The sequence below is a fragment of the Rhinoderma darwinii genome, chromosome 1 (genome assembly GCF_050947455.1).
Source record: "Rhinoderma darwinii isolate aRhiDar2 chromosome 1, aRhiDar2.hap1, whole genome shotgun sequence".
In the NCBI taxonomy this organism is placed as follows: Eukaryota; Metazoa; Chordata; class Amphibia; order Anura; family Rhinodermatidae; genus Rhinoderma; species Rhinoderma darwinii.
Window position 1 is genome coordinate 608582334 of NC_134687.1, and position 16298 is coordinate 608598631.

The 16298-nt window shown below is 42.0% G+C and overlaps 1 protein-coding gene across 9 annotated transcripts in view; it reads right to left on the bottom strand.

Moving 5' to 3' along the window:
* Window positions 1-16298, bottom strand: part of NEDD4L (NEDD4 like E3 ubiquitin protein ligase) — a 328543-nt gene that overhangs the window by 45773 nt on the left and 266472 nt on the right. For 8 of the 9 annotated variants that reach the window (XM_075841150.1, XM_075841171.1, XM_075841160.1 and 5 more), the window contains 5 exons: window positions 15749-15880; window positions 13688-13807; window positions 11334-11531; window positions 4643-4720; window positions 3173-3227 (listed from right to left, as the gene is read on the bottom strand). In XM_075841150.1, coding sequence (XP_075697265.1) covers window positions 3173-3227; window positions 4643-4720; window positions 11334-11531; window positions 13688-13807; window positions 15749-15880 — 583 coding nt within the window. The remainder of the gene's footprint in view (window positions 1-3172; window positions 3228-4642; window positions 4721-11333; window positions 11532-13687; window positions 13808-15748; window positions 15881-16298) is intronic. The other variant, XM_075841141.1, reaches the window with a different exon arrangement.

Below are 16298 nucleotides of genomic sequence, written 5' to 3' on the forward strand. Positions count from 1 at the left end.
AGTGAAGAATCAAACCAAATACGATCCTACAATCTCACATCAATTGGGTTTGGCACCATTACAACCTTGTGAGAGATTTCACTCAGCTTTCCCAAAGCCTTGAATGGCAAATCTGTTTTATTTAGCAGTGGAAAGGGAGCACGAATATAGTGTGACATACCCTATTTACCATCCAAGAGACTGCAAAACCTGTGGAAGCTCTGTGAGCTAAATATTGTGGTTAATACATTTTACCTGCACTGATACATTGTAGCAAACTATCAGGACAGGAGAGAGATATGTGCAACTCACAGGGGATTGTCTAGACTGGATACAATTGTAACCACTTGTTACAACCTGTGAGAAGTATTACGTCTGTACAGGTTTTAAGCCTCTGGATGTAAAAAAAAAAAAAATGTACATTCACTGATAGCAAGCAGGGATCTTAAAAATGGTGCAGAATTAGAACATAAAGTATACTAGAATGTTTAACCCCTTTATCCATCTAGCGATTACAGGTTATTTTCTGTTATATTGCCCCCTGTGGATGACTGAAGGTATGACTATCACAACCAATGCACTAAATCACCACACCATCTAAATTGCGCGTCACACAGCCACACAGCTTAATAACTCCTCTGCTCCCCTATAGCGATTAGCTAGAAAACTCATGAAGCACTGCGGCCAGTCCTGAGGGAACTGTGAGACTGTTCAATTACAGCAATCCCTTCCCAGTACTAATCTCTGTGAAAACTAATGAGTTAACAAATCACAAAGAATGCTACTAGGCATTAAATGGTTGGGAACCCTGGTATAAATTTTGCACTGGGACCCACATTATCAGTACTACCCACTATGGGCAGAAAGTGGGTGTACTGTATCTTTAAATATATTTGTAACACTATTAGAAAATAATTGCATTTGTTAAAACAATGGTGCAAACACAGGGACCATCATACCATAGTAGATAGGAAAAACCACTTAGAGGTGTATTAATGTGTACAGATAAATAAATCATGCCACAATCCGAAAATAAAGTCAGGACATGGGTTATATCACACCGGCCATGCTGCAAAGTGATACTGGACCTGCCAACAATACAGACTCCGGATTAGGCTCTAATTTTTGGACAAGGAATTTTGTGGGGGTGGGATTCATTTGGGTTTTCTGTGTAATGTAGAGACATGTAGGGTCCGAGAGAGAGAAAAAGAGAGAGAGAGAAAAAGAGAGAGAGAGAAAAAGAGAGAGAGAGAAAAAGAGAGAGAGTGAAAAAGAGAGAGAGTGAAAAAGAGAGAGAGAGAAAAAGAGAGAGAGAGAGAAAGAGAGAGAGAGAGAAAAAGAGAGAGAGAGAGAAAAAGAGAGAGAGAGAGAAAAAGAGAGAGAGAGAGAGAAAAAGAGAGAGAAAAAGACGGAGAGAGAAAGAGACGGAGAGAAAAAGAGAGAGAAAAAGACGGAGAGAGAAAGAGACGGAGAGAGAAAGAGACGGAGAGAGAAAGAGACGGAGAGAGAAAGAGACGGAGAGTCGCAGAGAAGGAGAGTCGCAGAGAAGGAGAGTCGCAGAGAAGGAGAGTCGCAGAGAAGGAGAGTCGCAGAGAAGGAGAGTCGCAGAGAAGGAGAGTCGCAGAGAAGGAGAGTCGCAGAGAAGGAGAGTCGCAGAGAAGGAGAGTCGCAGAGAAGGAGAGTCGCAGAGAAGGAGAGTCGCAGAGAAGGAGAGTCGCAGAGAAGGAGAGTCGCAGAGAAGGAGAGTCGCAGAGAAGGAGAGTCGCAGAGAAGGAGAGTCGCAGAGAAGGAGAGTCGCAGGGAAGGAGAGTCGCAGAGAAAGGGACACAGAGAAAGGGACACAGAGACTCTAGGACCACATATTTCATTTATATGTAGAGCCACCAGAGGGGAAATTAAGTATTACAAAAATCCCATTGATATCAATGTGTTATCCATGTAATACACAGACATGTTGGGTCCTCCAGAGTGAGAGACACTGTTTGTATCCACTCTCTATAATAGATTTTTGGGATTGGGTTGAACCATTTCTGGGATAAGCTCAAAAGGATTTTGGGGTAGATTTAAAAATCTCTAAATTTGTATTCTGGCCTGTTGAGAGGTACGCAGTAATGAATACCACTGAGGAGAGAAGAAATCCAGCACACAGAGCTTATGATAATACATATTCTGCCACTTTTATAGTCTAGTCTGGGGGTAAATAAGGGGGTACTCAGTTGGTATGGATTACATTTCTTTTCCTGTGCACTGGATTTTCCAACATTCCCAGTTATATTCACCGACCTTGTGAGAACAACTCACTGCTCGACTTATTTTCTCATATCTCTGGTGCAGGTCAAACCAAACATATATAAGATGTCAATATAAATTGTAAATAAATAAAACAAAAAAGTTGTTAATCTTCCGCAAACTCAAACGGACAAATTTCAGGGAAGGCCAATTGCAAGCACTGCATCGTATGTAGGAAAGTACAGTACCGTAAGAGGGCACTAAATGTCCGTTACCATTGTCTCCACACATCAACACTTGGCTTCCTGAATAAAGAGTAAGATCACATTGCTTTCATATTCTGACACTTGTTTGGGGAGATTCCTGATGGTGGAATCCCAAGAAAGCCAAAACATATAGAATAAAGTAGTACTGCTTTTGGTCACTAGGTGGCGATGTAAAGACCTTATTTAAAAATTACATTATTATGCGGTGTATATTGTCTTATAGCCTGGGAAGCGGCAGAGCCCCTACAGAGGTGGCAGGGCAGAGCCCCTACAGAGGCGGCAGGGCAGAGCCCCTACAGAGGCGGCAGGGCAGAGCCCCTACAGAGGCGGCAGGGCAGAGCCCCTACAGAGGCGGCAGGGCTCAGTTTTTAAGATGTCACTTATTGTAATAACATGTCGTCTAATATGTGGTTTCATACCGACCTGCAACCTATTACACTATATGAACTCATATTGGCTATACTATAGTTATGATATACAAAGAAAAACCACCAAAGGGTTACATGATAGTCAGCTCTGCTACATCTATAAATCTACGGTAAGTTGGACAATTATATTTTTAGAGTATAACAGTCTCCAATAAACAGGTCTTTGTGGTAGCTCTCATTTTACTATGTTTCCTTTGTTTTGATATTTCCCCTGTGAACTTTCGTGCTTGCTCTGAGATTTCGCAGTTTCGCAGCCAGAACATGACTTACTGTGATCTATGTAGAACGTTCTGCCGTCTAAGTGTATCCTTTCCTCCCAGCCAGGCTGTAAAAGGAAACAACGAAGATTCATTACAATGGGGGAAATAATATACAAAACATTGATGACCAAATTCATTGAAAAAAAAATTAAATTGTTCTCAAGACCAGAACACCAGTGACTACATGTCCCAGAGTCGTCCTCTTCTGTCATCGGTTACAAATGTTATACAGCTATTGACTAGATACATTTTTTTATGGGAAAGCTGAGTGACTACCAGTAGGACTGCCATTATGTATCACTGCCAAAGAGGTTGTCACTCAGCTTTCCTATAAAGCAATGTTTTTTAATCCAGTCCTCAAGAACCCCCCAACAGGTGATGTTTTGAGGATTTCTCATACGGAACACAAATTACGGGCTTAGTAAAATTAAAGGGGTATTTCCAGAATCAAAAATTCTCGCCACCCCTGTTCCTTCTCACTGGACCCCCCGCAGTGAGGAGGAGCTTGAATGAAGCGGCAGTGGAGGCACGCGTCCGCCGCTCTAGTCAATGTCTATGAGAATGACAGAAACAGCCGAGCGCTGTACTCGGCTGTTTCCGTAATTCCCATAGACTTTATATGGATTGGCAGCGCACATGCTGGACTGCCATCCCATTCAATGTCCTCCTCACTGCGATCAAGCAGTGAGGAGAAACTGGGAGTTCAGAACCCCCATTCTCACAATTGGTGGGGTCCCAGCAGTGGGGCCCCCAGCAATCAGAACACTATCACCTATCCTGTGAATGAATAATAATTTTTGATTCTGGTACAACCCCTTTAAACCATCTCTGCAATTATAAAAATACGAGACCTGTTGGGTTCCTTGAGCACTAAATATGGAAATGCTGTAATAAAGATTAATTAGATCACTGCATAACTGGACAGATTTTCCATTCAGTTCACTAGAAAAGCTGGGTGGCAATGCCTGTGAAGGCTATAAAGAAACTCCAGACAACACTGATTTACTGTGGTATGCATAGTGCGGGGCCGGATGGTGTGGTGCATGCAGGGGCGTAGTTATAATGGGTGAAGTGGTAGCAGTCCTACCCCCGGGCCCTGGTGCCTGAGGGGGCCCTAAAGGCTACTCTGCAGCATAAGAACACACCAGTGTAATAAACGGCATGTGGTAGGTGGGGGCCCTGTTACAGATATTGTTTTGAGTTCTAGGTGAGTGACTTCTCTCTTTAAATCCTAGAGTCAAGCACCACCCCCCTCAAGCCCTGCATTACACATAAAACAGTATTGGTTTTACCTGGAGGTTTCCTTTAAGGCAGCCATATTGGTTGTCAACCAACTTTACTAGAAACATAATTATTTATTTTTTTAACAACTTCAGATGAGGACTCAAAAACGAATATTTTAAGGGGGGATAATTTTAAAATATTTACAATATATAATAAGTGACCTAATACATCACACATGGCATGGTCAGATACTCACGGGTAGAGGTCCCAGGTCATTGGGATTTAATGAAGCTTTTGTTCTCATATGTACAGGGAATTTCAAGCGTGGATCCTCCTGCGAGATACATAAATGTGGTTACTATAATTGCACCGATAGATACACATCGGAAAGGTTTCGTTATCACACCGACCTAATTTATTAGTTAATTCCTTATATATCATTAGCAAAGCAAAACGCAGTTTCACAGTTGATCTACACGAAAAGTTGAGTTACTTTCTAAAATAATTACTTGTCTTGTACTGATCCGGAGTTGCAGACTGTATTATACTCCAGAGCTGCACTCAATATTCTGCTGGTGGAGTCACTGTGTACGTACATTACATTACTTATCTTGTACTTATCATGTGTTACAGCCCGTATTATACTCCAGAGCAGCACACACTATTCTGCTGGTAGAGTCATTGTGTACATACACAGTGGCGTAGCATGTGCCTCAGCCGAAGGTAGGAGAGACAGGGGCGTCACAGCGCCGCTGATGACCAGGTGCCGCCAGTGGCAGAACTACCTCAACTACCTATAGCAGCCATGGCGGCTGTTACCGGGCCCGTGGCATGAGTGTGCCCATGCTGCTTGGCCCATAAAGTGCCATGTGGCGCGGGCCCCCTCATTCCGGGTGGCGTCACCTGCTCCGGGCATCTGCTACATTCAATTGTATCTGCATCCTTAGGACGCGGATACAATTTAATACTATGGCGGAGCAATGAGCTGGCTCTGTCAATTACTAAGGCACTACCACAGGAACCCTGCGCAGGCCAGCCAGATGACATCAATGGATCATGCTGGGCTACGCAAGAATCCATCACATATTCTGCTGAGGATGCTGTGGATCTGCTCCGTTCGACGGAGAAACGAGGCTAGGTGAGTACAAGTTTTTTTTTAATTTGTTTAAGCGTTTTGTCGCTGTCTACAAGAGGGGCTGTGTGTGGCACCTTCCACATGGAGGGCCCGTGTGTGGCACCATCCAAAAGGGGGCTCCGTGTGTGGCACCATCCACAAGGGGGGTCCGTGTGTGGCACCATCCACAAGGGGGGTCCGTGTGTGGCACCATCCACAAGGGGGGTCCGTGTGTGGCACCATCCACAAGGGGGGTCCGTGTGTGGCACCATCCACAAGGGGGGTCCGTGTGTGGCACCATCCACAAGGGGGGTCCGTGTGTGGCACCATCCACAAGGGGGGTCCGTGTGTGGCACCATCCACAAGGGGGGTCCGTGTGTGGCACCATCCACAAGGGGGGTCCGTGTGTGGCACCATCCACAAGGGGGGTCCGTGTGTGGCACCATCCACAAGGGGGGTCCGTGTGTGGCACCATCCACAAGGGGGGTCCGTGTGTGGCACCATCCACAAGGGGGGTCCGTGTGTGGCACCATCCACAAGGGGGGTCCGTGTGTGGCACCATCCACAAGGGGGGTCCGTGTGTGGCACCATCTACAAGGGGGTCCGTGTGTGGCACCATCCACAAGGGGGTCCGTATGTGGCACCATCCACAAGGGGGTCCGTATGTGGCACCATCCACAAGGGGGTCCGTATGTGGCACCATCTACAAGGGGGTCCGTGTGTGGCACCATCTACAAGGGGGGTCCGTGTGTGGCACCATCTACAAGGGGGGGGTCCGTGTGTGGCACCATCTACAAGGGGGGGTCCGTGTGTGGCACCATCTACAAGGGGGGTCCGTGTGTGGCCCCATCTACAAGGGGGGTCCGTGTGTGGCACCATCTACAAGGGGGGGTCCGTGTGTGGCACTATCTACAAGGGGGGCTGTGTGTGGCACTATCTACAAGGGGGGTTTTGTGTGGCACTATCTACAAGGGGGGCTGTGTGTGGCACTATCTACAAGGGGGGTTTTGTGTGGCACTATCTACAAGGGGGGCTGTTCATTATGCTACCATATAGTTTCATGAGGCCCCAGTTATTCAATCTGTTTTAGTCAGGTACTGTCCTCTTTAATTTATTTTCTTTTAATTTAATGTTATGTTAAGTACCTTATATAACTATATTGCTTGTAAAAATGTACAAATGGTTTTACACTCGAGTTACATAAAAAAAACGTGAAGAAAAAATTACATTGCATTGATTGGTAAAGAAAGCAAACATGGCAAGGGGGAAGGAGATGTTGCAAGAGAGGTTCTGGGGGAGGGGGGCAAACGGAATCTTTGCCTCAGGAGCAGGAGAACCTAGCTACGTCTTTGACATACATTGCAATACTTACATTACTTATCATGTACTGGTCCTGAGTTACATCCTGTATTATACTCCAGAGCTGCTCTCACTATGCTGCAGATGAAGTCACTGTGTCTTACATTACATTACTTATCCTCTACTGATCTGGAGTTGCAGCCTGTGTTATACTCTAGAGCTGCATTCACAATTCCCTAGGCTTTAGAGCTGCAATCTCCCACCATCACCCGCATAGAACTCGCTCTAGTGATTTGCATTCTTGGGTAACATTTCATCTGTTGATGAAATGCCAGTGAACTCCAATCTGCACCTATAGAAGTGTGATGGTCAGCAGATTGTTCCAGTAGCAACTAGTGGAATCGTCATCATTACAGAAAGAGCCGAGTTGGTATATGTAAACACACCTTACATAAAGACATAATGGGGAGATTTAAGATGTGGTAGGTTGTCAGCTGCAAATTGCGCCAAAGAAAATAAGTAGTACATAGGATCCGCGAAATGCAAATTTATCAAAACACATGCACCACATTTGTGTATATGTACGTCATTCATGAGGTGGTGTGAGGAAGAGAAAAGCTTCGGTTTCATTAAGCTGGCCATACATGGGTCAATAGGGTTTTTTAAGGGACATACGCTGCATGTTATGTGCTCAGGAAGATTTGCTGCTCATGTAACAACCAAGAAAATTCCACAATCTGCCCTGAACAATTTCCAACATACACGTAACGATCATGAACCATTAGCTTCTTGCATGGGCTACTACCTTAGTGGTAAAGTAGAATTAGCAGGGCTTGGACATGGGATTTTCCCACCTGGTAGTCATAGGGAGAAGGGTTCAGATCTGAAAGTTCCGATCCCTGTCACTTCAAAACCCGGACAAAACCGCCATAATATTTGCAGTTGGGTCCCCAGGTACAAAGAGGTTGTTCTACAAAAAAAAGTGTTATGCAACTTTCTAATACACTTTGTGTGTTTATATCTTCGTTCTTTTCAAGATCTCTGCTTGCGGTCACTGAATGGATACATTTTTATATACAGCCAATTGATAAAAACCCTGTAGACTAAATACTTTCACAACTGAAGGTTTGTTGCAATTGTATCCAGTCTAGACAATCCTCTCTGATTTAACCACACCAGCAGCACAAATCTCTCCGCAGTCCTAATTGCTACAATGTTATCAGTGCTGGAAAAATGTATTAGTCGAGAAGTCAGCCTGTTTAAATCACAGAGGATTGTCTACATTGAAAACATTTGTAGCAAACCCTTAGCACACTCTCGTAGACTGACAGCAAGCAGAGATCTTGAGAATGGTAAAGAATAGACAGATACTTGAAAGATCCATAATGAGGTCCGCTGGTAACCCTGAAGTCTATGGCGGCAGCTTGATTTCCGCCCTCCCAATGCTTTTAGTCAAGGGAAACCTTCATTGGACAGATTGGGGTAATAGAAAGAACTTCTCAATTGGTCTTAGATTAATGGGATGTTAATGGGCAAAATGGAAAAAGCAGTTGTCCCCTGCCCAATGTCTATGGCCAAATTTTAAATTGTCATTACCTCTATGATTAGATGAAAAATAAAAGTTATTAGACCTGAAAAAAAAATAAAAAAAGTGTACTGGAAGTTTAATAAAAGTCATAGCCTGCAGGTACAGTGTCCGAGACAGCGTACTGCAGAAAATGATAGGCAACCGGTCTGGAGATTATGGCAATTAAAGAGCCATTTACTCTACATCCTACACGAATATTCCTGCTGAATCCATTTCACTCCCCCTGCAGCATAATCTTCCAGTGCCCGCAGCACATCTCTACTTTTAGGATTAGGGTTCGAACAAAAAAAAAAAAAAAAAAGACTGGAATTAGGACAGGAGCGTTGCATACAAAGCAAACCATTTATAATAGTGGAGAGACTCCCGGAGGATTATTCACATATTTATTACATCGTCTTAAAAACTGAAATATAATAGTTATGTTTTTTGTTTGGTTCTTAAAAAAAATCTGCTTCTGGAAAAGTTGGGTGACAATGAATGACTTTACAGCTTCCAAAGGAGTTGTTTTCCAACTTTCCTAAGCTCCTGAGAATTAAATCTGCCTAGTTCTATAGAGATACAGTAATAGGCAGATTTTACTATGTTCAGGGAAATTTTCTGGGGGTTGTCATTGGGCCATAACAGAGATGTAGCTAGACTCTCCTTCACCTGGGGCAAAAGATTCAGAAAGCTTCATAGAAAGAGGATTTTTTGGGTGTGCTTGTGGACAATTCATGACAGGGCTTAAATGTCCTGCGATTTTGGACAAAAGCGGAATCTAGAGGTACTACTTATAACACCCTTTATGTAAATGGAGAGCCCCAATCAAAGTATTGCACTAGACTAGAATAGTTTAGTAAACGCAAAGTGGAGTCAAACCCCCTGCTAAACCGCAAAAGCTACAGTGAAAATGTCTGGCGAGAAATCGCATTTCAGAGTGATAAAAATTGATCACCAGGGATAGGCCGGACCCGCCCCACCAGCTTCCATTCAAAAACGGGGTTGTCTGAAAAAGACAACAGCCTTAAAAAAATAAATAAAAAATAAATAAAAGGAGTTATTTCATTTAGAAAACCAATTTTCATACACCCTGCTGTATTAGGGAATTCTGACTTAGAGGGGAGGGGGTCCACTGTTCAGGATCCTCACCTCCTAGCCAGAGTGAAGAGAATGTCTCTTGCTCTGGAAGACCTGTCCTGTCCTGCATTACAAAGAGAACCCATTGATTACATTCCGAGTTGTATGGATACGGCACCTATAGACAAATAGGGCCATAATGTATCTCTATATGCATCAAATTTCATATAGAGGACTGTGGAGATTCAGAAAGAATCCAAAAACAGAAACAAAAATAATGGTGTGTTTTATTGAATGAATGGCCCGCATTAAATGCATAGGGAGGAATATCTCTGAAGAAAGGTGTTGTATGGAGGCACCATATGGCGGCACGCTAAGTTGTAGGAGCTGTACAGAAACCATGCACACAGCTCTACAGTGTAATAATTGAAAAACAAAAAACAACGTAAATATTTAATACAAAAACAGAACAAGTAAGAGATAAAGAAGTGGAGACATTCAATGAATCCCCATTGAATAGTGCAATTATTAACGAATTTTCATAAAGTTGTCACACATGCAACAATCAGTGTAGTATCATATGCTCCTATAGGGAACCGGCAGCGGAGCGTAAGAGAGATCAAACATTATTTTAAGGCAAAAACATTCTACAGCTTGAGTCAAAAGTCAGGAAACCACTCAACTAACTCCTATAATATCATTACTATAATGTATTACACCACTGGGCATAATATGATGCCACCATCTTGAAAAAGTTTAAAATATTCTAAATAGGTCCATCAAGATCTATTGTAAAGGTCAGAGGCATAACTATAGGGGGTGCTGAGGTTGCGGTTGCACCCAGGCCTGGAGCCTTAGGGAGACCAGAAGATCTCTGCCTTATATAATGGAACCAGTGTTATAAATGACACTTACCTATTTGGGGGCCCTGTTACAGATTTTTGCATTGGGGCCCAGGAGCTTAAGGTTATGGCTCTCTCTGTTAATGGAAGCCATGATGCTACTGTGAACAGAGCCTAAAGAAGAGTATTTATTTCCTATAAAGAGAGGTCACCTGTTGTGTGATAGAATACATAACCCAACACCTGTATAAATCCAAATATCAGGCGATAGATCTAGTTTTTCTAGAAGAGCTTAGAAAATAATAGCAAACATATAAATGGTTGTGGACAACACCAGTGGTTTAATCCGTTGAACTGGTGTTTCTATATCTTCTATGGTACCAGGTGGACTATAGACCAAGGTTGTAGAGTGCACTTTTGGTTGGAATACCACTTTGGTATTTTTTTTTTTAAAGTGTTCTTCTGACATTTTAGAGGATTCCATTGGTGGAGGTCCATGAGCTTGGACCCCTTGGGATTTTGAAAAGGTGGTTCCTTAGAAGATATAACCCTGTTCTGTGCCTTTCTGAGATCACCATCATTGGAAATCTCTATCACAAAACTGACAGATTTCCTGTATTGGAGTTTTCTTATTGGCACCAAAAGATTCAGGTCTCTGAGCCCACGTCCTCCACCTATAGACATGTCCTATAGATGGATTTCCCCCTTTTAAAGGGTATCTGTCAAGGTGACAGACTACTTTAAATTTGGGAATGTGTTAGATGCCCTAATGAAGACAAGCCAGTGGGCACAGAGCGCTCCTTAAATTCGGGCGCTGTATGCTCTTTCATCTCTCAAGAAGGACCTGTGGCTACATCCATCCAAGGTGACATGAAGGTAGACACAGCCAAACGGGAATGGCATCAGGGGGTGTAGTAGGACCCGCTGGCTTGTCGTTTGGGCATTGAGCAAGATGCCCTAATTTGTAGGGACTAGCTTCATGACTTTAAACACAAAATATACTAAAATGTACCCAGGAGAGCTCACATAAAAGTAGAGTGTTGCTTACCCAAGTGGTAGTTTTGGTATTATGGTCAATAAAGAATGGCCTGCCATTTGGTGCTATTCTCATCTCCCAACCTGGCGGTAAGAAGCTCTGTGCCCCTTTGTGTTGTGGTTTAGGAGAATTATAAGGAGATGGTTGTGGAGACTGTGGATTGGACAAAGTATCCTTCACTGCGCGGCGCACTGGAAAGTCTTTTGCACCCTGTACGGTCAAACACAATGCAGACGTAACAAGGATTAATGTCAATTAGTACTGTGAGACGTTCATGCAAAACACAATAAAAATCTGAATATATTAATTAAAATAGATCCTACAGCTATCGGCACTATTAACATTTCCCACACATTAATTAGCTGCAAACCAAGTGTTACACATGCCGGCTTTTAATGTGTGTTATTATGTGTGATAGTTCTATTATCATCAAGAGCAAATCGGGCAGTCATAATATAGGTTCACCTTTGTACAATATTATATACCTTCAAATAAATCTCCATGAAAAAGGTTAGACTAACTTTATATATACACATTACTTATCTTGTACTGATTCTGAGTTACAGCCTGTAGTATACTCCAGAGCTGCATTCACAATTCTGCTGGTTGTGTATTGAAATCTATTGATTCTGTGCTGGGGCACTTCAAAGGCAATACTATGTGCTGCAGTTTATTCTAAGAGACTGGTTTAGGTCTGTACAATGCCTGGTGCTGGTCTTCTCAGGAAGAACAGACACTGTACAGACACTGAACCAGAAGGAGTTACTGAAAGATGTGAACTGTGAAAGCAACATTGGACAAAAATGTTTAAATATATTATATAAAAGCAGAATCAGTACAAGATTAGCAAAGCACTTACTAAGTTATTTAACATTATATGTAGATAATAACCAGATAAACTAAAATGATGTTCAAAGAAAAATCTACACTTTAAAATGGAAGGTTCACTGACACAGGTGGAAGCTGGAGGTCTGTACCCTGTGAGTCCCATCCATCACTTGGAAGGACTAGGTCTTGGAATCTCCCATTCACGGCGATATGACTGTAATGATGTGAATGGAAGAAACCGACTACAGACCAAGAGAACCAAACAGAGGGGCACAGCGCTCATTTTAGTGATGGGTGGGCACCGCAGATCAGACCCACTACTAATGACATGTTCTCATGGGTCACAGACAAAAAAAGTTTACTATGTGTGTTATGTTCAATAACGGACAAAGCAGAGGTTATATTGACAAAGTAGAGCGCGTCACCATTGTATTCCTTGAAAGGGCTTGAGACACCGTATGAAAAGTAATATTTAATCGATCACTGCACAATACAATGCAAGACATCTGTGTATTTCAGAATAGTTAATCCCTTTTATCTGATCTCAATGTTGGCACAAGATAATTTTTCCATAAAATGTCCTAAAAGGACTGGGACTACTAGATCTTACTTACTCCATCAACTTAATATTGATAAGGAAAATTACAGCCAAGTGCTTTCAGGCTTGTAGATCAGTTTTACATTATGATTATCTCAATTTTTTAAGACTCTTATGCTCTCATGGTATCTTTTGACTATGGACACGTACTATAGAAACAGCACTTAGTCTTCTATGGTTCTCTTAGCTTAGCTGTCCCGGGGGCTGCTCTGGGCCCTATACTAGTCCCTATCAGTGCTATGTGGTCAATGGAGAGAAGAGGACTCAACCCAGGTTTGCCCAGTCTCAATCTGTAAGGGTTAAGTGCTAGGTTCCCTCTCTTTACAGACACAGGTAAATTCAATAAGAACGAAAGAGGAAACTGGCCCGAGGGTCCTACCCTTGGGGAATGCCCATGTCAGGTCTAGCTATCTGGGAATGGGTTGGGGTGGCATCAACCAACATAAGGATGGGAGCCATATTATGAATTTTGCTATGGGGCCTCTCTCTCTCTCTTATTTAAGTTTATGCTATTATAAAACACCACCAGTGGAGACCAATAAACCAATCAGTCAAAAGAAAATAATTTTCACAGTGATACCACAAATCTTTTTAGAAAAAACATATAAACCCAATGTGTAAAAGATCAAGTTCACACAACAATCCAACCAATAAACACAGCACACAAATACGTCAATATCCTAAAAAAACATCAGAGCATAAATATGTTAAAATAAAATCAAGAAGAAGAAGAAATTTAAGGAAAGTTACGAAGCGTATATGGATGAAACAAAATAAACCAGATGAGAACAGATTATAAGTTATAAAGCATGTAGAGCGAAAGAAAAGATGCTTAAGATTTCATCAGCCGTTGCCGGAGTTAGAAAATGGAAATAAGATTGCGGTGGCTTGGTAAGCGAAGAAGAATAGAAGGTCCATATTAGATGAGGCAGACTCTCACCTCGAGTGGAGCAGATAAAGTAACTGTGGGGGAACTGAGACTACGAGGCCGCCTGATCTGAGGTTCACTCAGATGGTTGCTACTGTTTGAGGTGGATCCAACCGCACCATCTTCAGCGTGCTAGTTTAGAGGCAAAACATAGTTAGCAATCTACAGCAATCCTCAAGATTATCAATGAAAGACGATTGAGCTTCAGCTTAAAGGCCAATCCCAACAAGCACTCAAAATTGGGAGCATTATTAGAGAGGAATTAGAATACAAATCTTTGTTTTTGATAGATCCAGGTTTATCAAAGTCCATCCTAGTGTGTTTTCCATTGATGTGGGAGGGGCTTTGACAACCCCAGAATAAGAAGCACCACTGTTATAGTGTTCTTAGCACGTTCAATCATTCAATCCTCTGAGCATTGTATTAAACTCTGCAAATACATTACATATTTTGTACTGATCCTGAATTACAGTCTGTGTTATACCACAAGAAATTCTCCAATATTCCCTGCTTGTTCAGTGTCTGCACAGAGCTCGGTCTTGCGATTAGCATTCAGCCAAGTCTAGACCAGTCTCTAAACCACGTACTGTACATTAAGGTGATGTAATAACAACTAACTGCCCACTGTATTATAAGGGCTCTGGTTAGTTGTTAAGAGTTGTGTTAAGCTTGCTAAATGTTTCCATTGACAACCGCCGGCAGAATTTTGAAGGCAGCTCTGGAGTATAATACAGTCTGTAACTTCGGATCAATACAAGATCAGTACTTATTTTACTTTGTATGAATTTGATATCTATATTTAAACGGGAATATGTTGTTCATAGGTGGACATACTCTTTAAGATACTAAGAAGATGTTCAATATTAAGCATTCATTTCCTTGTAAATATGGATAGAGGAGGACATAACATTGCATTCCTTTCATTACATATCAAGAGTCTTTAAATACTTTTTCTTGGAATAATAAGATAAAGAACAATGTCCCAGCACTTATGTTCTTAAAGAGTACCTGTCACCTCTCCAGACATGTCTATTTTAGTAAGTACTTATATTCTCCATTAAATATTTTCTTAGACTCAACATTATGCTGTTCTTCTGTTATTCCTCCTAGAAATTTATGAATAAATTGACAACTTAGTGTTACCATCCCCCTTGTCAAAGGGGGTGTGTCCCTACAGTCTCACTCTTACAGCCCTGATTGGATATTACCAGTCTGTGTATGGACACACCCCCAACTGGTAAGACCCAGGTGTCAATTTATTCATACATTTCTAGAAGGAATAACAGAGGAACGGCACAACATAGATTTCTAAGAAAAGACAGTCCTGAATTGTTATCAAAAACACAATTATTTCATAAACAGGAGTGTTCACAGGCACCCTTTAATGTATCATCCTAACTAAGACTTGCCTAAAACTCTCCATAAATCCAAATCAGACTTGTTCGTCAACTGCGTGCTATGACTTCCTGATGTGAGAAAGGCAGACAGAGCTGCTTCAAATACAATCCGGGCACAGACTTGGAGATGGGACGTCTACACAGAGAACTTGTAGGACAGCTGGATTGACACATAAAAACTATTCTCAAGTGTATATTAATATGTGTAGATTTGCTATCTGGTATGCTACAAGCTGGTGGTAATTTTCTAGATAGGACATGGACATTTGGTTAGAGATTACTTAGGATCCATTTTTTTTTTATTATTGAATTTGACATCTAAAAGCTTAATTCAGAGCAATGTTATCAGCAACTCAAGTTCTGTGCAAAGAGTTTCTACGCCATAATGACAAAGCTTCCTCGCCCATGATCAGGTAGTTTAGTGTTGTAGATCCAAATATACATCCATCAATATTTATATCCCCATTGCCTCTAATGAAGTCAAATAGGGTGTGTACAAATTGTGGATATACTGCTGGACCACACAAGCAGTGTCTTGGATGCAGGCACACATTTCGACTTGCTTGAGTTCCCGATAACTCAGCCCAGGATTAAGGTGACACAGATGAACTCTTAAAACAAGACCCCTCTCGTATGGAGAAAGCGGTAGTGTCTGCCTGGAAATGTATCTTCATACCTGCACGATTGGACGGGTCCATGTTGTTGTGCGATTGTTATGATTGACATAATATGTGCGTCCTTTACCGTCTTTCCTTTCTTCCCAGCCGGACGGTAAACCGGGAGTGGTATGTACATAGGCCACGGATGGCTGTTTGTATGCAAGAAAATATTACCATACTGTGATCATTGGAGAAACTTTGTTTAAAGAAAAGCAATTTAAAGAAAATAACGCTGTTCTCTTCAATTCTTATATATCTGCACTATAGAAACTTAAAGAGACTCTGTCACCACATTATAAGTGTCCTGTCTCCTACATAAGGAGATGGGCGCTGTAATGTAGGTGACAGTAATGCTTTTTATTTTTAAAAAAAACTATCTTTTTTCACAACGTTAGGAGCGATTTAAGTTTATGCTAATGAGCTTTCTTAATGCCCAAGTGGGCGTACTTTTACTTTCGACCAAGTGGGCGTTGTACAGAGGAGTGCATGACGCTGACCAATCGGCATCATGCACTCCTCTCCATTCATTTACACTGCACTAGCGATATAGATATATCGCTATGTGCA